We start from the raw sequence: 27,519 nt of genomic DNA on the forward strand, positions 1-27,519 counted from the left end.
TATAAAATAGGGGAAAATCAAACCCCAACCCCCTAAATCTAACCTCTAAAGGTCCTATCCTAAACCTAATCTGAGTTCCCAGAAGTTTTCGCCAGCTCTGGCGAGGAACTTCTGGGCCACAGCCCTGGTATTTGTGGGCGGGATGTACGTCACGCTCTGAATCTGAGCGGACACGCCTCTTACCGGTCTGAGAGCTGTGCAACTCGTCTAAAAAGTCCGACGAGAGGCAAACAGCAGTACACAACAATGGCGGCCGAAATTTCTCAAGGGGAAATTGCTTCCCGTCGATCCTATTTAGATGCATCACCCACTGCATGTGGATCCCGCCCCCTTTTCTTCATTGGCTGTTGATTTGAATCACAACGCAGTGGCCGCGCCCCTGCTATCCAAGCTCCGACGCTAACCCTCCCAGACTATCCTAAACCTAACCCCAACCTGAATCTTTAACTAATCGTAAACATAGCTCTAAAAATCTTTTTTTCAACCATAAAATAACAATTTCTCTTGTGAGGACCAAGAAAATGGTCCTCACAACATCTTTTTCTCATATTCTACTATTCCTGTGGGGGATGTTTGGTCCTCATAAGTATAGTAATACAAAGTGCATGTGTGCGTGTGCGCGTGTGTGTGTGGGAACTGTTGCCGCTACTGTATAGCAGACATCAAACACAGGCCTTGTCCACACACACATATAACTAAAAGTCTGCAAATACTTTGACTGCACACATCCCCGGGTGTGACTAGTTTGGACACATCCCTGGCATCCTATAGTTTCAATGTGTGTGTGTGTGTGTGCGCGTGTGCGTGTGCGTGTGCGTGTGCGTGCGTGCGTGCGTGTGTGTGCATGCGTGTGTGTGTGTGTCTAGGCGTGCACAGCGGACAGCCTGGAGCTCCACAGCTATGGGATGTTGCTGCCGTGCGGAGACCATTTCCGGGGGGTGGAGTACGTGTGCTGCCCGGGGAGGGGGGGCTCCGGGGGGAAGGGCGGCGAGGCCGACGCCGCCCCCGTGGACCCCCTCCCCCCCGCCGCCGGGGGCACCGCCCCCCAGCAGACGCTCAGCGCCCAGAGCAACGCCGATGCCCACACAGTGTGAGTGTTTACCTCTGACCTCTGACCTTAAAGACACACTGTCACCACTGACCTCTGACCTTAAAGACACACTGTCACCACTGACCTCTGACCTTAAAGACACACTGTCACTCTGGAGTCTCTAAAAATGTCACTTAGATTATTGTGTTACATTACATTAAATTACATTACAGTCATTTAGCAGACGCTTTTATCCAAAGCAACTTACAATAAGTGCATTCAACATAGGTAGGGAATGAAACTACTAATCACCAGAAGTCTGAAGTGCATTTTCTGCTAAAGCAAGCAACCAAGAGTATACCTAGAGCTAAGGTAAAAGTGCAATATATCGGCCTGGGCCGTGGCGTCGCGGTCCAGGCACCCTCGGTTGAAATCCCTTAACTGACAGCTTGTTGCGGGTTCGCGTCCCGTTCCCGACGACCTTTGCTGCGTGTCTTCCCCCATCTCTCTCCCCGTTTCCTGTCAGCCTACTTTCACTGTCCCTCTCCAAATAAAGCTATAAAAAGCCCCAAAAAAAATCTTAAAAAAAAAAAAAAAAAAAAGTGCAATATATCAGCTACCTACTTTCTTAAACAGATGAGACAAAATAGCAAAATCAAATGAGCACGAGCTAAAACAAATAAGTGTATCGAATAAACAAGATCCAATAAAACAATAAAACAAGAGTTCGTACAACTAGTTAACAACAAGTAGGCCAGGCAAAGAGGAAGGGTAGTGTTTCCTGAAGAGGTGGGTTTTCAGCCTGTGGTGAAAGATGGGCAGTGACTCTGCTGTCCTGACATCAGTGACTCTGCTGTCCTGACATCAGTGACTCTGCTGTCCTGACATCAGTGACTCTGCTGTCCTGACATCAGTGGGGAGTTCATTCCACCACTGTGGGGCCAGAACAGAGAAAAGTCGTGACCGTGTAGATCGGCCAGAAGGACCACTGAGCGACGAGGCAATCAGTCGCCCCGAGGTGGCAGACCGAAGTGGTCGGGCAGGGGTGGCCTCGACCATAGCCCGGAGGAAATCGGATTCAATTTGATTGCATTGTGGACCCACCTATAGGCCACCTCTTAAAGGGATAGTTCACCCCCAAAATGACTTTCTTTCCATATATTAGTCACCCCATGGAGACTTAAATGTATGGATATTGTTTAGTTTTTGTCTCATTCCTAAGACAATAATTTGATGACCAGCAGCGGTTCTGGTAGGAGACACAAAGAGTCTCCTTTGTGTCTCCTACCGGAACTGCTGATCATCAAATTATTGGCTTAGGAATGAGACAAAAACTAAACAATATCCATACATTTAAGTCTCCATGGGTGAGAGAGACAGAGACAGACGGAGATATGTCCATTCCAGCACCATGGACAGAGACACTGCTTGACAGTTGGTTATTAAGCGAGGGATAATTGACAGCAAGTCGGTCATTGTTGAGAAATAAATCCCAACAGGAAGAGCTAACAACACTGCAGAGCTCCAGACCCTGACAGGCAAAACCTCTTTGCCCGGAAATAGCCGATCCACAGATCTACAGTGAGCTTGTAGATCTGCTATTTTCGGCTGATGTTCAACCCCAGAATAGGGATGCTATATAGGGTTAAAGTGGTTAATGTTGAGTCCAGTGGTTCTCAAAGTGGATTCCAAGGACTCCCTGGGTTCCTTTAGGTGGGTTCTAAATGGACCCTTACGGGTCTGTAACTCTGAGAGTGTATAAATCAGGGGTGATGCAGAGGGCCATTATATTTCCACAGTCACTCCAGAGACACACATGACATATACTGTCAGGCAGACACCTCTTATCTCCATATTTTAACTTTTTTTCTATGTCACACAAAAGTAGCAAAAATAGCCGATCTACAAGCTTGTAGATCGGCTATTTTTGCTATTTTTGAATTGGAATCCTGAATTTCTTTTTGCTATTTTTGAATTGGAATCCTGAAAAGTAACACTTTGATTTAATTTCAAATGCATTTGTATGAACTTAATGGTCATAAAAAAGACAATAGAATTTTAATACTAGCCATTACACTACACCATGAATTTTAAAGGTTTCATGACGTTCAGTTTTACCACACATTAAAAGTCTTTGTCATGGTCCTTCAAACGTGTATAAAAAGTTTTAACAAAAAATTCCACTCCATTGATCCATGGCAGGTGTTTTTCTCTCACATTTCTAAAGCCTTTTCAACTGCAATGAAAAAATAAATCTTTGCCTGCGGGTGTCGCTGGTGAGGGATTTTGCCTGTCAATCATCGCCTCTGCTTTAAGCTATACTAATATAGAATGAGGTACTTAAAGCGGGTCATGTTTGCATGTTAGGAATCATAACAGCTGCAATCAATAATATATCACTATTCTGATATTAACCTGTGTGCCACATTAAGAAGGAGGGGGCCACATGTGGCCTCCACCTTCGGGACCTGTTAGGGACCTGTTAGTTTCCTTTGGTTCCATTTGTACACTCTCAGAGTTAAGGGGAGACCTTGAAATGTAAAAGTTTGAGACCCATGCCCTAAGTCTGACCACCCCCCCCCCCCCCCCCCCACACACACTGTCCTTGTCGTAACGCAGAACCAAAGTGACGGCGAACGCGGCCAGCCCCTCCCCCGGCGCCGACGTAGACGAGACCACCGTGGCAGAGGAGGACGAAGATGATGAGGAGGATGAGGAGGCCATGGAGGAGGAAGGAGAGGAAGAAGCCAGGGAGGTATGGCAGCCCTTTATCTTCATATAGTCACGTTTTAGTCCTTCTGAAATGTTTTTAGTGTTAGTCTAGTTTCAGTCCACTAAATATCATAAATAACATTTCAGTCGACTAAATGTACTTAAGGCGGGGCCGTGATGGCGGCGTAACGCCTGATTTTTACGTAGCCGTGTGCCGAAAATAGCCGATCTACAAGTTCATCTATTTTCAGAGTGTGACACCCACACACAGCCAAGCATAAAATGACTTGTCTTAGTTCTACTGTATCTCTTCTAGAGTTCTCAACGGGCCTGAGAATTAAGGCCCGGCCCGAACTGGGCCCTACTGGGCCGGCCCCGAGGCTCGGCCCGGCCCGAACAATTACCATACTTTTAGGCTCGAAAACCCGAAAGGGTGTCATTATGAGCTTAAAGTCCGCAAAGTCACATCCAACAAGCTTTGAACTGAGCAGACTGGACTTTCCGTTTCACAGATAATGGCCAAAACATCTTGAAAACGGACACTTTCTGTCAGGAATGAGTACGGAGGACCCAAAAGCATCCTGTTTTGTTTATTAACAAAACAGGATATTCCATAAAAGGGCAAAAACGAAGACAGATAATAACAGGACTCTCAGATACAGGAAGGACTCACTCTACAGGGAACTACAAACCAACAAGAACACATGCAAACACAGGGCTTAAAAAGACCGCACACAGGTGAACTCAACACACAATCAACACTGGGATAGGCTGGAGGACTAAGAGGACACAGGTGGAAACACTGACCAATCACAACACTGGTAAGACAAGGAAGGTACAGAACTACAGGGACATACAGGAAGTCACAGAACACTACTACAAAATAAAGAACTACAGGGGCAGACAGGAGGTCACAGAGCACTACTACAAAATAAAGAACTACAGGGGCAGACATGAAGGCACAGAACACTACTACAAAATAAAGTACTACATGGGCAGACAGGAAGGCACAGAACACTACTACAAAATAAAGAACTACAGGGGCAGACAGGAAGGCACAAAACACTACTACAAAATAAAGAACTACAGGGGCAGACAGGAAGTCACAAAGCACTACTACAAAATAAAGGTGCACAAGACCAAGGTAACAACAGTGTAAACCAAAACCAAAACCAACAGAACAGGAATATAAGACAACATACAGAGCATACAGAACAGAACAGTCCTAATAAGTCCAAAAACCTAAACACGGGCAGTCACGGTCCACGGGCCGAGGAGCGGAGCGTGACACTTTCGCAGATTTTTCGAATGAGTTTTGTCCATTATCGCCCGTTTTTCTTTAAAAACACGGGCTATGAAGGTCGGACGGCGACAATTTATGGAACACCAGCCTGACCAATTTGCATACATTTTGGGCCCGAAAACGTCGGGTCGGGTCAGGTAGGGTCGGATTCGGGCAGAATTTGAGAGCTCTAATCTCTTCTCCACTAATCCCTCCATAACATTTATAGTCTAGTTTTTATGTGTTAACAAAATTGTCAATATACATGATTTAGTCATAGTTTTAGTCATCGCAGCTTAGTTTTCGTTTAGTTTTTATTTAGTTTTCGTCAGTGATAAAAAGGTACTTTAAAACGTTTTCCGTCATGTTTTTAGTCGACAGAATGAACCCTGCTCTGGATGAAGCAGTGTTAATTTAGTTTTAGTCTTTTGAATAAAATTCCATTTAGTTTTAGTCATATTTTAGTCATCTGAAATGTTTTAGTTTTTGTCTAGTTTTAGTCGACTAAATATCATAAGATTATAGTCGACTAAATCTACAGTTGATTTAGTCGACTAAAATGTATGTTGGTGGTGCCTTGATGGCGTCGTGATGGCTGATTTTACACTTGGTCGCATGATGAAAATAGCAGATCTACAAGGTCACAACGCATCGCAGCGCGGCGCGTTGTGAGCTTGTAGATCTGCTATTGCAAACATAAAATGACTTGTCTTTTAGTTCTACTGGATTCCTCACTAACATTTTAGTCTAGTTTTTATTTGTTGACGAAATTGTCAATATATTTAGTCTTAGTTTTAGTGATCATAGCTTAGATCAGGGGTCTTCAACGTTTTCAGGCCAAGGACCCCTAGCTGAGAGAGAGATGAAGCAGGGACCCCCTCCTCTATATCGTACACAATTGTGTTTCAGATGCAACTTTTTTTGTTTACGTGGTCTGCTCTTTTTTAACCTCTTACGCCTCTTTGCCAAAAATAGCAGATCTACAAGCTCTCAACGCCTCGCAGCGCGAGGCGTTGAGAGCTTGTAGATCTGCTATTTTTGGCTAAAGTTCTCCTCAGAAAAGGGGATACTTAGGGTTCAAGTGGTTAAGGTAAAAATAAATCATATCACACAAAGATTTGGCGGACCCCCTGTGGTAACTCTGAGGACCCCCTAGGGGTCCCGGACCCCCTGTTGAAGACCCCTGGCTTAGTTTTTACTTAGTTTTCGTCAGTGAAAAAAGGTAGAGGACGAAATCAACACTGGGATGAAGAGCGTCTGATTAAACGCCGACATCTTAAAATGTAAATCGTAGGAAGAGGAAGAGGAGGATGAGGACGAGGCTGACGACGAGGATGAGGAGGAAGAGGAGACGGCGGCGGCGGGCGTAGCGGCGGCGGCTAAGGCTAAGGCGGAGCCAGAGGAGTACGAGTACTCCGTGGACTCGGGTCCGTACCAGGCCACCGACTACCTGGACCCCTTCTACTACGAGAAGGGACAGCAGCAGGGCCGCAAGCCCACCGCTTCACCACCCCTCACCCGAGGAGACAGCTGTGAGTGTTCTGTCTGTCTGTCTGTCTGTCTGTCTGTCTGTCTGTCTGTCTGTCTGTCTGTCTGTCTGTCTGTCTTGTTAGAGCTGTTACAGCTTTTGTCTCATTCCTAAGCCAATAATGTGATGGCCAGCTGACCGGTAGGCAGCGGTTCCGGTAGGAGACACAAAGGAGACTCTTTGTGTCTCCTACCGGAACCGCTGCCGGTCATCAAATTATTAGCTTTAGGTATGCGACTAAAACTATTCATGGATATAAAAATATCCATGAATTCAAGTCTCCATGGGGTGACTAAACGATAGAAAACAAGTATTTTGGGGGGTGAACTATCCCTTGAAACCCATTTTTATTCTTCGGCTATTTAAAAAAAAAAGTTGAATCTTCTCTTATGGGGGTCCCTGACTCCCGGGCACAAAATCCTTTCAAATAGCAACAGCACTGTCCAATAACAAGCTGGACCTCCAGGGGTGGAAACGTTGCATTCTCCTCTGTATCTGTGAGCAGCAGTAACAGAGGTTCTTATGGATAAAAACTGAGCACATCACCCCATCCCCCCCCCCAACCACTCTCACTCTAACATTGTGAGTGGGCTGTAATGCAGGCTCAGCATCTATACTCTGGTGCTATCTATGGCTTTGTAATTGACAGAGGAAGATAGCACAGACTCTATACATGATGGAAATACGTCAGAGATGTACACGCACACACACACGCACACGCACACACACACACACACACACACACACACACACACACACACACACACACACACACACACACACACACACACACACACACACACACACACACATTGGTGTGTCAGGAGATGGGATGTATAGATATGTATGTCTGGGTGTGCTGTCTGGATCAATAGGCTGTGAGCCTGGCTCTCTCTCTGCCTCGTATCCTCACACAGCCTCTGGATACTGCAACGCTTTACATGATTACTAACTATTAGGATTAACATGATTAGTTATTATTACTAACTATTAGGATTAACATGATTCATTATTATAATTAGGATTAATAGTTATTAAATATCTCTCTCTGGTCACCATACACACTGAGTGAAGCAGTTTGTAACGACGGCCCCGTAACGTAACATTATAGCTGTTCATTTAACTCAGAAAGTATACATTCAATACAAATATTTGAATAATAATGATAACTCAGAAAGTATACAAATGGTATCAAATGGATGTGTAGCTATGAGAGTGTACAAATGATACCGTGTGGAATGGATCCTTACAGAGGTGTAACTCAGAGCATGTACGGGTCCATTTGGTACCATGTGTACACTGTCAGAGTTCTGGATGTTTGTGTATGTGAGGGTTTATGGACGCTTGTTGCCGGGGAACAGGGTTCCTCACTACACTGACATGGTACAGATGATAACAACTGGCACCTCTTTGTCAGTGTTCTTCATGAAAATACAGCAGCTAAACGGCCTGCTTGATGACCCCTTGTGGTACAGTGTGTTCTTCAATTGCTCTTCTTCTTCAAAGAAGGAGAACCAAGTCATGTATTCTCATTTATCTGAGATGATAGAGAAACAAGATCATATTGAGAGTGACCGAAGGGACATGATTCATAAACTGCACTACAAAGAGGGAACAAGCACCTGATTCGGATGCTATCAATGCATTGAATGGGACATTATCACCTTTTATTAGACCATTGAATGGGCGAAGTAGGCGACCTACTTACCTACCCGCGATTTATCAGACCATTCATTGGGTGTTATCAAGACATACTGACCTACCAACAGAGATGACTTAAATAGTTCAGTTTCGGTTTTGGTTTTGGTTGTTTTGGTTTGGGACCATGACGGAGGCGCGCAGTCTCAGGTGAGCTGGAGCCCCGCGGAAGGACCACCGAGGGAGCTAAAGCGACGAGTTGCCGTCCTGAGCGGTGCGACGTTCGCCTGAGCCTACTCAGCACCGTTGGAGTTATGTACCGATAGGCACAGAATGGTAAATATTGTTGTGGGGACTGCTCCGCCTCCAAAGTAGGTCAGTAGCTCCTGATTACGCCCAATGAATGGTCTGACAAATCACGGGTAGGTCCGTGTATCGCCTACTCGTCACCTACTCGCCCATTCAATGGTCTGATAAAACGTGATAATCTCCCATTCAATGCATTGATAGCATTCGAAGCCGGTGGAACAAGATGTACGACATAGCAACAACCCGGATGTATCTGTGTACCAGCACCAGCAGTACACCTTATGTTGAGGATAACCTTTACACAGTGTCAGTTGTCCTAGACTGCTTGTGGAAATGTGGAAGTGGAGTCGCATACCACCTGAGATAGACCTGTGAGACTGGTATACAAAACGGTCTCTCTCTCTCTCTCTCTCTCTCTCTCTCTCTCAGTGCCCACCCCTCACCCCACAGACGGCGTGGACGTTTACTTCGAGATGCCGGGCGACGACAACGAGCACGCCAGCTTCCTGCGCGCCAAGATGTACCTGGAGGAACGCCGGATGAAACGCATCAACGAGGTGAGACAGGCAGAGCTGAGAGCAGCAGTGAGGTGAGACAGGCAGAGCTGAGAGCAGCAGTGAGGTGAGACCAGCAGATCTGAGAGCAGCAGTGGGGTGAGACAGGCAGATCTGAGAGCAGCAGTGAGGTGAGACAGGCAGAGCTGAGAGCAGCAGTGAGGTGAGACAGGCAGAGCTGAGAGCAGCAGTGAGGTGAGACAGGCAGAGCTGAGAGCAGCAGTGAGGTGAGACAGGCAGAGCTGAGAGCAGCAGTGAGGTGAGACAGGCAGAGCTGAGAGCAGCAGTGAGGTGAGACAGGCAGAGCTGAGAGCAGCAGTGAGGTGAGACAGGCAGAGCTGAGAACAGCAGTGAGGTGAGACAGGCAGACAGACAGATAGACACCTCATTGTCGTACATCAACGAGGCAGCCATATTATCTGTCTCAGCTTGCCATAACTCCACTGCAAGAAATATGCCTGAGATGCTTATACGTATCGGAGAAAAAAACTTGTTTTGCTATGAAAAAATAACATTTTAAATGTTTATTTATTGAATGCAATAATGATTGCAGCGTCCTATTGCCGTGAAACCTTTTTTTTAAAGGCTTCATGGTAGCTCTACAAGAATCCACTTCATGTTTTGGCCTCTTAACTCTTGCATCATAGGTTGTACAATGACCTATGATCATGAGTGACGCAACTCTCCATATTTGTGCCTGATTACATTGTCTGTCATTTTGAATTTTGCAAATCAAGATGTATATATAACTATAACTATAACTGCCTTCCAAAGTGTGTGTGTGCCCTGGGTAGGCAACCCGGTCTGGCAGAGACCTCAGACCTGTGCTCTGAGGAGCACACCTTTCTAGTTCTGTTAACCACTTGAGTCCCTCAGGGCTCAATACTAGTGTATTTTCTGTTTTCTGGAATTGTGGGGAAAAGCGTTCGCTGAGAATAGCAGATCGACAAGCTCACAACGCGTCGCGTTGTGAGCTTGTCGATCTGCTATTTTCAGCGAACGCTTTCCCCACAATACCGATGAAGGGGTTTAAGTGGTTAATGATTTTATTTATTTTCTTTTTCATTTGTTCACATTGTCTCCTAAAACATTGCTGAACGTGCCTGAATAACTGAGTCACTGTTAGCTAATCCTCAATCATGCTGGTTAATCATGATTGACATGGTTTGGATTCTGTTTTTTAAATTAATGTTCTCCTGACGCTAGACTTTTTAAATCAGTCCCTGCTTTAAAATGCATTAAAATACAACAACGATGTGACTGTGACTGATGATAACGGCACAGTGAAATGGAATATGTTTGATTCATTATCCCACACGAGTTTCAAGTCTCTGCAAATTGATTCTCATGTCGTACCGAAATTAACGCGAGTCCAATGGCTTCCTTTAAAATCAAACAAACTACGTACACTTTTGAAAGTAGTCTGCAGTAATAATGTCAGGTAGAACATATAGCCTCGATGACCTTGCAGTTTTATGCTAAGGCTAAAATGTAACTTAGATAGCATGTTATGTAGACAGATACCAGGTCATTGTTGACCTGGTATCCATAGTGTGTATCGTTTCAATGTACAGGCTGATGATCGTTCTTGGTTTATGTATGCATTAGTTTATTATTAGATTACTATGTCTATGCATTTGATGTATTATCTGGTGTTGTCTTGCTTACTGTAAATCGCTCTGGATTAAGAGCGTCTGATAAATGCCTAAATTGTAACGTAAACAGGGTTTACGATCTGATCTAGTTTATAATCTGCTACAGTGAGTAGTCTAGCAGTGTAGTTATAAACCCTTTTAATGGGAGCAATTTGGTGGTCGGATTTTTCTGTTTCAGTTTCACTACTGTAGGTATTTCTTCATCCAACAACAACCATCCAATTCATGGGTTTTGAGACGTACTTGTCTTTTCTTTTCTTTCGTTTTTCAGCCGTGTCAAGCATATAATCAACAATAAATGCATTCATACAATTCCACAAGTCCGACAGTATGCGTGGGAACATAGCTCAGTCATGATCTGAGTCCACTTCAGACGATGACAGGGTCCATGTGTGAATGGCTGTGACTAGCTAAATTGGGGAGAACATTGGGGTAAAAGAACTAAACAAAAGTAAACATTGTGTTGTCTCTATCTGCCAGATCATGAAGGAATGGGCCGAGGCCGACAACCAGTCCAAGAACCTTCCCCGCTCCGACCGCCAGGCCCTCAACGAGGTGAGGAGAACCTTCTGGTTTGGTTACTGAACCATGTTCATGTGCATGGAGTCAGGTTTTCACCCACAACCACTGAATGGAATCTGCTGTTTGGATTCCATTCTTCTGACTACACATACGTCATGTCCTAGTGTGAGCCAATAGGGGAAGGGGATCAACGTCATGTGATTCCTTTGTTTGACCCGGCAAAAACCTGGATGTGTCTCAAAGAATATGATTATTGGAAGAATCGCGGAAAGTTTAGAATATGTGTCCGTCCCGTTTTCATTTTTCACAAGATTGGTGGTTGTTGCAATGACCTGCACTACAATATATACTTCACCATACAGTATGTTGTGCTATGACGAAATAAACCCACTAAATGTAACAATGTTTATGTTCCGTAATGTAATTCCAATGGTGAAAGCTGTGTTGTTTCACCTGGTGAAGGAATGGCGGATTCGACCACGCCCCGGAAAATACCCGTATGTGTGTCTCAAAGAATAGAGGCCAGTACGTCTTTCTATGTGAGCTTGTAGATCTGCTATTTTCAGTATGCGAGCAACCAAAAGCATAAATCAACACTCAATCAAGTACCTACAGTAATAATTTGAAGTGGTCAAACTTCAATAAAACCATCATGGTCTGGGATGTTTCATAAAAGCAAAGGATAAAATGTACATCCTCCTACTGTACGTAGAACAGCAGGAAAACTATGTTTAGAAGGATACTACCTAATCATCATAATTCTACATATTGTCTCTCTCTCTCCAGCACTTCCAGGCAGTTCTCCAGACCCTGGAGGAGCAGGTAGCAGGAGAGAGACAGAGGCTGGTGGAGACCCACCTGGCCCGGGTGGTCGCTACGCTGAACAACAACCGCCGGCTGGCCCTGGAGAGCTACCTGACCGCCGTACAGACCGAGCCCCCACAGGTAAGACCACCTGACCGCCGTACAGACCGAGCCCCCACAGGTAAGACCACCTGACCACCGTACAGACTTATATATACCTGTCCACTGTACAGAACTACCACAGGTACAGTAAGAGGCGTAGCATAGGCTATTGTTTTAAATCGCACACAACGGGAGCACATCGTTTTTGGAAACACACATGAGGGGGGGTTTTTATCTGCTTGCAGAGAACTAAAATATTTTCAACTGTTTTGATCCTTTCTGTGCCTGAATGCCATTGTATTTCCTTGTTTCTGTCAAGTGCAATACCCGGCGCGTAGGCGGGATTAACATTTAGGGTGGGCAAACATCAACATTTAGGGTGTACAGATGGACAAGCTCGAGCTTGTCCATCTGCTATTTTCAGCTAAAAACAGAAAAGACACTAATGTAGAGCCCTGAAGGACTCCGCTCAACAACGTATGGGGTTCAAGTGGTTAAACATGGAATTCCAGTAGCTCTTTGGGTAGCTCTCATATGTAATTTCAGCTTTCTTATTTGTTAGTTTCATTATGTATTGTGTGTTGAGTACTGACATTTAATAATGAACGCAGTTTATTGCTATTTCCGTGAAATTTCACACGCTCATTCCCACTAGGCAGAGGAAGAAGTGCCTCTTGAAAATGTTCAAATCAGCCTCACGGTGGCGCTATAAAAGGCCGATTTGCGTTTTTAACTATAACTGCACCGATCTGCGTGAAACTTTGCACGCATACTCCCTAGAGGATGAGGAAAAACTTCTGTCCTGCATTTTTCACATTAGCCTTTTGCTGGTACACATGATCTCTATAGTCATGTGATCAAGATGGATCTGTTTGATTTTTCATATTCCATCCTGATTGGCTAACATTGACATCTAAAGTTTGCAGGAGTAGCCCGTTTTGAACAAAATGCCGCAAATCATGAACACAGCGTCTGATTGCCGTGCACGGCCTAGGAAGGAATGGCACCCTTTTCACATTGGCCTATTATAGCGCCACCAGGAGGCCAAAATGACCTACCTGACCTGGCGGAGACCTGTGCTCCGAGGAGCGCTTTTTCTAGTTTTGTATTTGCAACTGTACTAATTGTTTTTGCATGTTTTTTGTGTGGACCCCAGGAAGACTAGCTGGTTGCTATGGCACTATCCTTAATACAATCAAATCAAATCAAAGTGGCCAAGACCGTCAAATGTACCCAAATGTCACAATGGTCTTGGTCCAAGGCTACTCACACAGTGTATGTGTGTGTGGCTCGGGTGCATTGTGACTGATCCCACACTGCCCTCTTGCAGCCGGAGCGGGTACTGCAGGCTCTGAAGCGCTACATGGCGGCAGAGCAGAAGGATCGCAGACACACACTCAGACACTACCAGCACATCGAGGCCGTCGACCCACAGAAAGCTGAGCAGATGAAGTTCCAGGTCTGTGTGGACAATTTATACTGTTACTTATACCAGAGCAGAGCACTACTGGTTCACAATATATACTGTTATTTAAACCAAAGCAGTGGTTCACAAAATGGGTTGTGGATTCGTTTTTATATAATAAAGCAAAGTAGAATGGTACTTTGCACCTTCAACCGCGACCCCCTTCCCCCCTTTCATACGTACTAGATAGATACCTTTATTGATCTCACAAGGGGAGAATCTGTCGCCAAGAGTCAGCACTGCAGTTAGAGTTACAGAGTTACAGATACAGAATAAGTAAAGTGCTGTCGGATGCAGCGATACAAACGGTCAGAAATCAACATTACAAGACACAATGTCATCACAGTATCCCGCCCAAAACACAACCCAGTACATAAGTAAAAGGTATTCACACAATTTACCCCCCAGTACTGTAGCCTGCACTGTAGAACAAACACAACCTACAGTCTCACAGTTGTTCATATCATGTCTCGTCCCAACCCACTGAGCCATAGTCGTCTATTAGACCTCCGTCTAAAACAGGGTTATAATTGGTCTACTGGTGAAAGTTTTTTAGCGGTCTAGGCTTAGCCTAGACGTTGATTAGCTGTTTTTTAAACGTTTATTTATAGACCGTCTATATTATAGACGTCATTTCAACGTCTATAATATAGACGGTCTATAAATAAACGTTTAAAAAACAGCTAATCAACGTCTAGGCTAAGCCTAGACCGCTAAAAAACTTTCACCAGTAGACCATTTATAACCCTGTTTTAGCCTACCCCTTAGACGTATTTTAGACGTCTAATAGACCAAAAAATGCTCAGTGGGAAGCTTAGGCAACAAACGTGTCGGTGTCGACCGTGCAATCAGTACAACAACACTGTTTTTTTACCAGGAAGTAAAACACCAGTGAAATGATTCAATAAGATGTATTTGTCACTGACTTATACTGGTACAAGCAGAGAAATGTTGTTGTATGATGTGGCCTCAATGCTAGAAGGTCAGAGTCATTGGTTGTGTGGAATTGTACAGCTATAACTCAGAGTTACTTGAGTTGACCCGGAAGAGTGACGTGACGTCACTGTAGTTAACATAATGGTGTGATTTGCAGGTGTACACACACCTGCATGTCATTGATAATGTGAATGTGTTGCAGGTGTACACACACATGCATGTCATTGATAATGTGAATGTGTTGCAGGTGTACACACACCTGCATGTCATTGATAATGTGAATGTGTTACAGGTGTACACACACCTGCATGTCATTGATAATGTGAATGTGTTGCAGGTGTACACACACATGCATGTCATTGATAATGTGAATGTGTTGCAGGTGTACACACACCTGCATGTCATTGATAATGTGAATGTGTTACAGGTGTACACACACCTGCATGTCATTGATAATGTGAATGTGTTGCAGGTGTACACACACCTGCATGTCATTGAGGAGAGGATGAACCAGAGTTTGGCTCTACTCTACAAGGTCCCTGTCCTCGCCGAAGAACTGCACGACGACATACGTAAGTGTGTCCCCTCAAGGTCCCTCCATATATGTCTTGTGTCCTTCCTCTAGAGGAGCTAGTGAAGGAGGAGAGAGGAGAACTTTAACCCATGTGTTCTTGTCTTCCTGTAGAGGAGCTAGTGAAGGAGCAGAGAGGAGAACGTTAATCATGTGACCTTGTCTTCCTGTAGAGGAGCTAGTGAAGGAGGAGAGAGGAGAACGTTAATCATGTGACCTTGTCTTCCTGTAGAGGAGCTAGTGAAGGAGCAGAGAGGAGAACGTTAATCATGTGTCCTATGTCTTCCTGTAGAGGAGCTAGTGAAGGAGCAGAGAGGAGAACTTTAATCATGTGTCCATGTCTTCCTGTAGAGGAGCCAGTGAAGGAGCAGAGAGGAGAACTTTAATCATGTGACCTTGTCTTCCTGTAGAGGAGCCAGTGAAGGAGCAGAGAGGAGAACTTTAATCATGTGTCCTTGTCTTCCTGTAGAGGAGCTAGTGAAGGAGGAGAGAGGAGAACTTTAATCATGTGTTCTTGTCTTCCTGTAGAGGAGCCAGTGAAGGAGCAGAGAGGAGAACGTTAATCATGTGTCCTTGTCTTCCTGTAGAGGAGCTAGTGAAGGAGCAGAGAGGAGAACTTTAATCATGTGTTCTTGTCTTCCTGTAGAGGAGCTAGTGAAGGAGGAGAGAGGAGAACATTAATCATGTGACCTTGTCTTCCTGTAGAGGAGCTAGTGAAGGAGGAGAGAGGAGACATCAGTGAGCTGATGACCACCTCCTTCTCAGAGACTCGCACCACAGAGGAGCTGCTCCCCGCTGAGAGCCAGGAGGAGAAGGATGACGAGGAGGAGGAGGAGAGGGCCTTCCAGAACAGACCCTACCCCCCACCCATTGGTACATATAAACACACACGCACGCACACGCACACACACACACACACACACACACACACACACACACACACGCGCACACACACACACACACACACACACACACACACACACACACACACACACACACACACACACACACACACACACACACACACACACACACACACACACACACACACACACACACACACACACACACACACACACACACACACACACACAAATACAAATGTGGGGGTCCTTGACATGACTAGATAGATAGATAGATAGATAGATAGATAGATAGATAGATAGATAGATAGATAGATAGATAGATAGATAGATAGATAGATATAGTATACCCAAAGAGGTTATTTCCCTATGATTATGAGCCAAAGAACTGCTTCGATACTATAATTAAACATGTTTGATTAGAGTGTAGAATGTAAAACCCATCCACAATATACTAATACTATGTATTATATTATCATAGTTTTTTGTAATTCTCTTCTCTTCTCTCCTCCCCTCTCCTCTCCTCTTTGCAGACCCCCAGCCTAATAAGAAAGGTGAGTTTAATAGACTACATCCGTTAAAGTATAGATTTGGTTCCATGTGCCGTTATTACAGATTATACAAAGATCTATGATTCACTTAGATATTCATCGAAAAATATGTTGGAGTGCTGAAAATACTATGTGAAAATATCAATTATAGCTCAAGTTTGTTTCTTGTTTATTTCTTTGTATGTTCAGCGCCTTCAGCCCCTGTGATAGACTACGACTACCCCACCTCAGAGAGGGGGCCCACCTACGAATATGAGGACAAGGTAAGAATATGAACGTGGTAATTAACTATTTAGTTTTTGTTTTTTTTATAAAAGTAAATCACTGCACACGATCGTTTCACTTTTCACATGTAGAGAAGAGTCTTCACAGTAACATCCATGGTTGGTGTTAAATTATCCATTTGTAACTCAAGACAGGTGTGTAAGACCTGATAGACAGGGCTGTGCAGGGAGCATGACTCTCTTTGCATCGTATCTTGTGAGCTGGAGTTTGGTTCTGTTAACGCTTCTCTGTTTGTCTTAGATCTAGGACCATTTTAGAGAAACACTTTGCTTAAAGGTCGATGATTAGTCTGTGATCAGTCACAATGAATTGACTTATTTTGATGTGTTCCTGTCAGATCAACAGCCTCAGTGGAGCTCATTAATGATTAATAAATGATTAATAAAGATGAATAATGATTAATAACATGATATTAATGTGTGTGTCCCTATCAGATCAACAGCTCAGTGGAGCTCAAACAGCTGGTTTATAAAACTCCAGAGATCCAGAGAGATGAGCTGGTGAGTTTTATGACATTAAGTTAAAGTTAAGTAATCAAAGGTTGTTAAAACACTTAGCGATCAGCAGGCAAACTTAACATTTTGTTTCTAGTTATGATAATATCATTATGATATTTACAGTGAGTTTACAGCAAGTTTTATTACGTTATTATTATCATCATACTGTCATCCTAACATTTACATTACAATCAATCCTAACATTTACATCCAATAAAATCATCATTTTATTATCATAATCAGGTTTGATTAGTAAATAAAAAGGACATTTTCTTAAACCACATAACACATATATACGTATTAGTATGACAAAGACACCTTTTCTCTCAGGCTTATGGCAAATAGTAGTTTGTTGTTTTGTTTGGTTGTTTGTTTGTTTGTTGGTTGTTTATGGCGAATGGCACTATATAAATTCAGGTATTATTATTATTATTATTAAATAGTGAAAATAGCTGTTCTACAAGCTCACAGGGCATTGCTTCACTACAAGCTGCAAGCTTGTAGATTAATGTTTTAATTAATAGGTTTTTTTTTGCGCCACATTTTTACAGATTTGGCCAAAATTATCAAAACTAGGGATGCCAGGGCCTGTATTAACCACATCATTAATCCATAATCAATTTAAATCAAATGATCATTTAATCAATTCTTCTGACTAACAATACTGTTTCGTTATTTGATTTAACAGGCTCTATGCACAGCAGCAATATATTGCTTGTTTACAATAAATTATTGTAAATAAATTGGGCCTCTTCCTTACATCCTGTGAATCAATGATACTAATGAAGGCTCTGTTTTTGTCTCATCTGTTTAAGAAAGTAGGTAGCTGATATATTGCACTTTTACCTTAGCGCTAGGTATACTCTTAGTTGCTTGTTTTAGAAGAGAATGCACTTCAGACTTCTGGTGATTAGTAGTTTTGTTCCCTAACTTGAATGCACTTATTGTAAGTCTCTTTGAATAAAAGCATCTGCTAAATGACTGTAATGTAATGTAATGTAATGTAATGTAATGTAATGTAATGTTCCATTCTGGTCAAACTTGAAATTAAAAGGTTTGAGAACTACTGTGCTCCTCTAAGTGGAGCTTTCATTAGTATCATTGGTAACACCAGTGAAGGAAGTAAGGAAGAGGCCCAGTTTCTTTCCCATACGGCATGCAGTGCACATAGAGCCTGAATTGAATCACCATCTGATAATAACATTTCCTGTGGTTTCCGTAGCAACCCGACGCCCTGGAGACCTTCAACCGCGGCGCCATGGTGGGGCTGCTGGTGGTTGCCGTGGCCATCGCCATGGTGATGGTGATCAGCCTGTTGCTGGTGCGCAGGAAGCCCTACGGCACCATCAGCCATGGGATCGTTGAGGTAAAATCACCACCTTTTTATTCACCATTAAAATCACCACCTTTTTATTCATCAGTGGTGGAAAAAGTACTCAAATGTTTTACTTAAGTAAAAGTATCAATAATACAATGTAGAAGTACTCTGTTACAAGTAAAAGTCCATAATAAAAAAATTACTTGAGTAAAAGTACAAAAGTATTGGCATCAAAATGTACTTAAAGTACCAAAAGTAAAAGTACTAAAATGTAGCTCACAACGCGTCGCTTTGCGACGCGTTGTGAGCTTGTAGATCTGCTATTTTCAAATAGCCTATAGTAAGTATAAAATAGGGCTAAAGTGGTTAATGTATGTTTTTTTTTATATCATAATTTATATCTGAAAAGTAACTAGTAACTAAAGATTTCAAATAATTGTAGTGGAGTAAAAGTAAAATATTTGCCTCTGAGATGTAGTGGAGTAGAAGTAAAAGTATTGGAAATTGGAAACACTCCAGTAAAGTACAAATACAGTAAGTACAGCACTTAAGTAAACATACTTAGTTACTTTACACCACTGCCATTCATCCTACATAATGAAGGAAAGTCTCTCTCAGTGTCCGTCCCACATGGTTCTCCTCGGCGGGTTGAGCAATAACATCTCAACTTGCACACGGACATTGACCATTAGCATATTACCAGGGGTGCACATAACTGGTGCGCATGCGTCGCCAAAATAAACTCTGCGCGGCACATCAGACGACGTGAGGCGCTTTTGCGTACCAACAGCTGGGACAGGAATTTTATTTTTTTAGCAAAAATTAAAAATAAAAGCCTGGAGATCGAGGCTAGGAATTTACTTCCTGAAGCCACACTCACACATGCACTGTGATGCACGCCCATACACAATACACACCCATGGGGAGGAGGCGGAGGTGGAGGGGACGCATGCTGCAGTGCACGTGATTGTGTGAGTGTGGCCTCCAATCCTGTGCACAGTCAGTCGTGCGACTCGCAAGCAGCAAGCCTGTGCTGCTGGCTGTGTTGCAGGCACTCGTCACCGATGATGAACGCACGGTGATGGTGCAAAATATGCCGCGAACGTCCCAATCTGGCGGATATAAGCAGCGCAGCACAGGGCACCAACCTTGGGGAGGGCACCAAACGGCGAGAAGAAAAAAAAAACGGCGAAAAACGGCGAAATTTTGGCGCTACAACATTGAAACCGGTGAAGCGTCCTTTTTTCTCGCGCTGCACCGATCTCCCCCCCCCCCCCCCCCCCCCACAACCCGGGCTGCACCTATGGGATCTGTTGTCCCTGTCCCCTGGCCAGTTAACCCCCATCCGCGTGCGCTGTACTGCCCCCGTTTAAGGTTGCATTGGGGATTGAACTAAAAAAGTAATTTAAATGCTTGTTTCAACACGTCGGTGACATTTTCTTGGCCGCTAGAATGTCAAACATCTGAGAGCTGAGCTTTACTTTTTGGATACGATGTCACATTGCTGTCCTGGCCTGGAATCGAACCTGGGACAGCCGGGGCCTCTGGCTCAATAACCATTTAGCTTATACATCATATATCTTATGTTTTTATTACTTAAGTTATTATAACTTATATTGTTGTTATTTTATTATACATTATGCTATTTATACATTTTATTGTTCATAATAAATGTTATTTTTATTAATTATAAATCTTATTTTTATTATAACAATGTGACCTCTGTGACCTGTGTGTGTGTGTGTGTGTGTGTGTGTGTGTGTGTGTGTGTGTGTGTGTGTGTGTGTGTGTGTGTGTGTGTGTGTGTGTGTGTGTGTGCGTTGCAGCAGGTTGACCCCATGTTGACCCCTGAGGAACGGCAGCTCAACAAGATGCAGAACCACGGCTACGAGAACCCCACCTACAAGTTCTTCGAACAAATGAACTGAGGCGCGCCATTGGCTGGCTGGCTGGGCTGCTCTACGGGTCACGCCCCACCCAATCACTTTCTTTTGCCCCGTCCTGCCCCCCAAGCCCCGCCCCCTCTCCCCTGGGTAGCCCCCCCCCCCCCTTATGATGTATTTATGATGTAATTGTGACCATAAAAGAGTTAAGTTGAGCTGGGGGGCCGATGTGTGGGCGGGGCACATCTCAAACCCCTCCCACTGTACAGTAAATGACCAATAATGAACCACCGTCATCATCATCATCATCATCATCATTTATGGAATGTAAACAAACAGGATATGACATCATCACGCCGCATCCGCTTAACTCTTCTGCTTGGAAAAAAAATCCCGGGATTATTATTTTCATCATCAATGTTTGTCGATAATCCCAGGGGGCGCTATAGTCTCTATGCTCCTGTATTTACGAACAGGAAGTTCCATCTCAGTGGCCTGAACTTTGACCCCTGTTGCTCTTCATTAGAAACTCGATGCCTAAACCCAGTGCATAGATAGCGCCTCCTTGTGTTTAGTTCCCTCTAGTGGTTAGAAATGGTTACTGCTGGAATAGTACGTCTCCGTAGGATGAGGGTGACTGGAAAAACTATATTTTTGACGCTCGATCGGAACGACATTCGTAATCAAAAGCAGGGGAAATTACGACAAGGTCGCCGACAAGCTAACCTCGCCGCTGTAAAAACCAAAGTAGGGACAGGGAACGCCGAGATTCAAGAAGTTCCGTTAAGTAGCGTAACGTAACGGATGCAAACGTCAGCGGAGGTTAGTTTGAGTCGTGTAGTTTCACTGGCTTCAATCAAACAGGCTCGCCAGTCCGTAACGAAAACATGGCTTGGTAATTCAAAAGGCCTTAAGGCTCATTTATAGCTCGTGAAACGAAAAACGGTGAATTTTCAATTGCGAAAAAATTGCCAACGTGACACTTTTGTTCATAGTTCACGGTCGTTTGACGGATTATAAATTATTATAATAAGTGGCTTCTTGGAAGATTTAGGCTGAAAATGTACCAAATATTCTGTTCGGTTAAGTTAGTCCGTGAATGATAAGTTTGACTTTTTCCTCGTACTGCTACCTAAAAAAAAAACAAAGAAAAGAAAAAAAAAAGTGTGTAAAGGGATTATTTTAAATGACAGCATGACAGTTTGATGTACGACGCTAGCGTTTCTGTGTTGTTCCCGTTTCCTTTTGAAGAGTCGGAAAATGTCACCGGTCAAAAATGGACAATGTAAATAACGTAAGGAGAGAAAAAAAAAAACGAAAAACAAATCTACATAGTACTAGATAGACATTTCTATGATTAATTTGCATTGATGTGTAAAGGAATAATACATTAAAAAAACAAAACAAAAATAAAAATAAAAAGCGTATACATTGTGCTGTTCAGAGAGGGAGAAACATTTTTCCTAACATGGCTGAATGAAAACGGACTGTTGTATAAACCAGCACAAGACTAAAAACGACACAGTAATTTCTGACTGAATGTATTTTAGGTAGAGATTCCATCTCCTTTTCAGTAGCGCGTTCATTCATTCATACATTCATTCATTCATTTGTTCGTTCATTCATTCATTCATTCGTTCGTTCATCTCATGGCGCTAGTCGAGTGCAGCATTACCCCAGGTAGACGCCACGCTACATGCCGGATGCCCTCCTCGTCCACTAGGTGTCAGTAGAGCGCCCACTTTCTCCTTTACACGTTTTGGCCGGTGTGTGGATTTTAACGCATAGCGACCACGTGCGGTCAGGTTAAGAGTTCTGAGTGCTGAGAGAGAGTCTGTATGTCGTTTTTAACATTTCATTGTGTGCAAGTCATAAACAAACACACACACACAAAAAATAATAACAATCACAGTGGTCTGAATGACTAGTAAACTCCTGTAACTCAGATCACTGCGATGTTTTAAATGCGGAGATGCTGCAATAATATCAATCATAAACGGTGGTCATGGGAGCTTGGCCTTTCTGCCTGGTAAGGTAGATATCAGTGTAGTAGCGCTGAGTTGTTACAAACCCTGTTACAAACCCTGTTACAAACCCCATTTGAAATCAGATGTTTTTTCGCCGTGCAAATAGTTATTTAGCATGATTTAAATCACGACAGTCCACACCCCTGTGTGTGCGTGTGTGTGTCTGTGTGTTGAAAGGTCAGTGGCAAGAGGGTTCAAAGCCACCCGAGAGCGCAACAACTTAAGCCTTCCCCGCGTGGCAAACCACTCTCCACTGAAGTCAGTGGCGGCGCCGCCGTACCGCGTCCAGTAGTGTTGACTGCCGGGACTGCTTGCTTTACGTTCCCTCTTTTAACACTGTACACCGCTTTCAGTGTGCAACGCCAGGGTACGACAAAGTATAAAACCGTTTCGGCCCTCCGTGAACCTCCTTGGTCTGAACGAGGCCTTGAGCGAATATCGTTTGAATGTGTTGATTAGCCGCGCTGACGGCTTCACGTCCTCAGACTGGACACCGTGTTGAATGTTAGCACGCCGTATTGATGCTACGTGTTGATAGATTTGAGCTTTTCACCCAACGAGTCATTCTAGCTTGTCGTGACTCGACCATCGATGTGGAACACTGTTTATAGTGCAGTACAGGACAGAGGGAAAAGACCATCGATGTGGAACAACTGGCCAGTTGGTTAGGAGTTACATTAGCCTCATGTTATTAATATCACACGGTTTGTTTGTTTGTTTGTTTGTTTGTTTGTTTGTTTGTTTGTTTGAGGTAAATTCATACACGTAAGTCTGTAAACGCATTGTACAGATGCAACCTATCGATGCCAGTTAACTCTTTCTTCTCTCTCAGAACGCTGTCACTTTACAAAACAACAACAATCCTGCTTTCTTTACCATTACAACGGAGCAAGGTTAAATAAAGTTCGTACCGTTTTAAACCTCTCATAAGAGAGGCTTTACGCTTTACTCATGGCCTGTAACCATTTCTGTTTGAGTTTATTTTTTGTTTTAGTTATTTTTATGTTCGACACAACAAAGCGAAAGGACTTTTTAAACGTCGCTCTTGTTAAAGCCAGAATAAGAATCGCAAGTCGGTTTGCGGTTTTGTTTTTGCGTGGCGGTTAGGTTGGCGAGGTGAGAGGGTAGCCCTTGTATAATTTGTACAGCTTCGTTAGTGAATGAATAAAAAAAAAAACAATGTTGTATGTTCACAATTAAGTCAGTTAATTGACCTTGTATTGATACTACTGAAAACCATAGATGAGAATAAGCTTGCCTCTGTTCCCTCCCCTCCTCTTACCACTGGCGTTTCCTACTAGGGATGGGACCATTATGGACGGTGTGATTATAGTGAGAGAAATAATCACCGTTTTAACCATTATCACCATTATTACTCGTACGTTTATTCCACAACACTATGGATCGTATCACATGGGCATTTATAAATGTGAGGGTTTTATTATATGTTGTATAATACCTGTGATGGTACATGCTGACTGGGGGACGACGATGAAGACGGCAATGTCTCTGTCGTTTAAACTTTTTTTGAACGTCACCTTTTTTACATCAAGGGTCAGAGAGAATTCGCATTCCACGAGTGCGGAAGTGACCGGGACGGCGTCACATGACGTGAGGGGAGCCCGTCACGTCAAACGTTTGGTCACGTGACATGTGGCCCATGTAGTCACACCTCAGTACTATTTGGGAAGTGAGAGAATGTTGGTTCAGTTCAGTTCTACATTCATACATGTTCTTTCTGTTTAAATCATGAGTATACTGAGCCTCTATGATTGATTAATTGTGTCTCTTTAACATCTCGGTTCACAGTAAAAGCGTTGAATAGTCCCATCCCTACGTCCTACCAGCATTTAGCAGACGTTACAGTAGAATGGTGTGTATACTGTAGTTAATCAACTCACGTTTGTACGTAAAATGTCCTCTGTCCCATTCTAGACCGCTCTGTCACCCCCCCCTCCCCTCCCACCCCATCCCTTCCCTAATGAAATATACATAAAACAATGGTTATGGAGATTTTAATTGCTGCATTATTATTGCCTTTTACAATGCTGTGTTTTGGATGTAATTATTATGTATTTTTTATTTATAACGTGATAAACCGATTGGATCAAGGGGTCATCGTCGGCTTCTCAGCTGTGCCGTAATTTTAGACGCTCGAGTTTGAGAACACAACTGACTTGCCTACAAACAATAAGAAAAAAAATGTAAAAATCTGAAACAACTAGCTTATGCCTAATTTATGCGTCGATGTAACCACAGTTTTGCGTGCCGGAAATAGCCGACGTACGAGCTCAGAGCTTGTACGTTTTGCTTGGTTTATTTTTGACACGCGACACCGTAGTATGATGGATTATAAACCGGGCTTTATAGGCCTGGGGCCTGTACTTAATTGACGCGGTGTGGTGCTAAGCACAACTACAACCAAACGGTTCCATGTGTTTGTACAGGTCGGCTTTTAGAGAAAGACGTGTAAACTAAATGTTAAAGATTTCGGGGCTGTCTTGTCTGGTGTAGATTGTTTAGGGAACGTTCGCGGCGCCATTTTGAAAAGAGCTGCCTCTCTCTTCATTTCCACCGGGAACTCGACCAAAGACACGCTCTTCCGTCTCCACCGGATCGGGTCTAAATTTGGCAACTCGTCCTGCGTTTTGTGTAATTGTACTTGCAAGCAAAACTGAAAAACGGAAATAATGATCAAACTAATGAATCGTGTAATAAAATGAGAAATGACCCATACAACTCTGACTCTGTGCTTATTGGATTTCTCTCTTTACTGATGGGGAATAAAATGACTCTCTTCACTGATGGGGAATAAAATGACTCTCTTCACTGATGGGGAATAAAATGACTCTCTTCACTGATGGGGAATAAAATGACTCTCTTCACTGATGGGGAATAAAATGACTCTCTGGTTTGATTAGTGAACTAACATATTGTGTCTGTCAGGTAGAAACCTTGTATGTCCAAAACTGTTCCTTTTCAGGAAATATAAAAAATAACCTCTGTTCCAATGGATCCAGTGTAGTTATTATTTAGACATAAGCTCTTGTTAATACTTTTCATTGGATCAATATTTACAAAGCCCACAGACACAATTAACAACTGTCAATCTGGTGTCCCCTATTTTGGGCATGCCATTATCCCAAAGAATTACGGAGAAAATAGCAGATCGACAAGCCCACAACGTGTCACATCGTGGCACATTGTGAGCTTGTAGATCAGCTATTTTTGCAGCTGTATAGGCTACAGTATTGTGTGTGTGTATAGACTAGAGCAAATATAGGAGAGGCAGTTCTAACTGGAAGCCAGCAGAGGGAACCAGAGAGCTTCAGGTGCTGTTACAACTGAATGGAGGTTGTGTGTGTTTTGGGGGCTGGGGGGCTCCCCCAGAGTTAGTGTTGAAGTGTCCTTGAGCAAGACGCTGAACCCCTAATTGCTCCTGATGAGCAGGTTGGTGCCTTGCATGGTTTCCTCCCCCATCGGTGTGTGAATGGGTGAATGTAATGCACAATCTATGTAAAGCGCTTTGGATAAAAGCGCCATATAAATGCACCATTTACCATTTACTATCACAATATAGAGCTATTTAACACTGTTACTGAACAAACACACTTAGCAATGATTACTACAATATAGAGGTAGCCCTTAAAGGGCTAGACCACTTTGGTAGAGGTTTGGGTTGTGTAGTTACCTTGCTATGATGTAACTCCAAAGGTGAGAAATAGAAAGACATGATAGAAATAGAAAGAAAAGTAAAATAATTCTCGATTATCCACGATTAGAAATTGATAATTCAAAATATGCTCCTCAAGGACTTGCATTGTATGGTAAAACAGCTCTCAAAGTCAATTTAACAGATCAGGGCCCCCTGTGTGAAGTCACAGTGATTCACTTAGCATTTTTTTGTCCTGTAGTCAAAGGCTTAGTAATTCATGTCAACCCCAAAGGTCATCATGAAGGAATAAACAAAACATTCACAAACATTCATTCAACATGTGACGAGAAAGTATCATCATATACCTTTGAAGTGAGTGTTTCAGATTATTCATAGAGGGGCTGAGTATTCATGCAATATTCAACTCTGTGAAGAAAGTTAAAGAGAATAGCTGTCTGTCTGTCTGTCTGTCTGTCTGTCTGTCTGTCTGTCTGTCTGTCTGTCTGTCGCACACTGACAGCTGGACAAGAACATGATATATTTCTAACATTTTTTGATTTGTTCAAATCTGTGCTACTCTTGCATGGCTGTGGGTGGAGATGTAAGTGCATCACTACTACTGTTATTATGATGCTGCCTTTTAATGGTACACTGTTACTTTAAGACAATATGAGATCAAATCTTGCCAGCAAGGTGTGTTCTTGGAAAAATGCAAATAGAACCAGAAACCTAACCTTAATCCTAACCTTAGTGGGGGAACATAGAACCCGGGGAACATAGGGATGACCCCCCAACCAACCAGTCTAACCAGCAGTGGAAGAAATAGTCCATGTTTTACTTAACTCATTCACTGCCAGGTGGTGTAATGGTTCCTACATGGGGGTCCCTGGTAGTGGTGTAATGGTTCCTACATGGGGGTCCCTACAATTGTAAAACATTCTACCAGTGCCAGGAACCCCCATAGCCAATAGCCGCTCTACAAGCTACTGAGTGTCCAGAGCTTGTAGATCTGTTATTTATGCACAGCCTAAAGGATAAAGTGGTTCATCTGAATGTGATGCTACTTGTATATGAACTCATTTGGCTGGGGGACATCCTGGAACCCCCTGAAGGACCCCTGGGGGTCCCCGGACCACCACAACAAACAGCACTCACCCTGTAGTTGGTTGACCAGGATCCATGCTGCTTACTGTGTTCTTGTACTTTGCAATTCCTCCTGGGACACAGCATGTTCTGCTTGTATTTGTTATTACATCCATGTTTATATATTCTGCCTCACTCAGTAGACCCTATAGGTATTTTATATTACCTTTCTACTGACTTATTTCATTG

At 43.3% G+C, this 27,519-nt stretch overlaps 1 protein-coding gene across 3 annotated transcripts in view; it reads left to right on the plus strand.

Moving 5' to 3' along the window:
- The window catches only part of aplp1 (amyloid beta (A4) precursor-like protein 1), a 71,913-nt gene extending 46,658 nt beyond the window's left edge, over window positions 1–25,255 (plus strand). The window contains exons 5-18 of one of the 3 annotated variants that reach the window (XM_084053736.1): window positions 867–1,090; window positions 3,650–3,785; window positions 6,319–6,556; window positions 8,929–9,056; window positions 11,189–11,263; window positions 12,017–12,175; window positions 13,467–13,595; window positions 15,010–15,109; window positions 15,814–15,981; window positions 16,505–16,525; window positions 16,712–16,785; window positions 17,242–17,307; window positions 18,527–18,670; window positions 20,449–25,255. In XM_084053736.1, the coding sequence (XP_083909862.1) occupies window positions 867–1,090; window positions 3,650–3,785; window positions 6,319–6,556; window positions 8,929–9,056; window positions 11,189–11,263; window positions 12,017–12,175; window positions 13,467–13,595; window positions 15,010–15,109; window positions 15,814–15,981; window positions 16,505–16,525; window positions 16,712–16,785; window positions 17,242–17,307; window positions 18,527–18,670; window positions 20,449–20,550 (1,764 nt within the window). In that variant the 3' untranslated portion in view covers window positions 20,551–25,255. The remainder of the gene's footprint in view (window positions 1–866; window positions 1,091–3,649; window positions 3,786–6,318; window positions 6,557–8,928; window positions 9,057–11,188; window positions 11,264–12,016; window positions 12,176–13,466; window positions 13,596–15,009; window positions 15,110–15,813; window positions 15,982–16,504; window positions 16,526–16,711; window positions 16,786–17,241; window positions 17,308–18,526; window positions 18,671–20,448) is intronic. The other 2 variants (XM_084053737.1, XM_084053738.1) reach the window with 2 other exon arrangements.
- The last annotated feature ends 2,264 nt before the right edge of the window (window positions 25,256–27,519 follow it).

Source organism: Gymnoscopelus microlampas, assembly GCF_963454915.1.
Source record: "Gymnoscopelus microlampas genome assembly, chromosome: 3".
NCBI classification, from domain to species: Eukaryota; Metazoa; Chordata; class Actinopteri; order Myctophiformes; family Myctophidae; genus Gymnoscopelus; species Gymnoscopelus microlampas.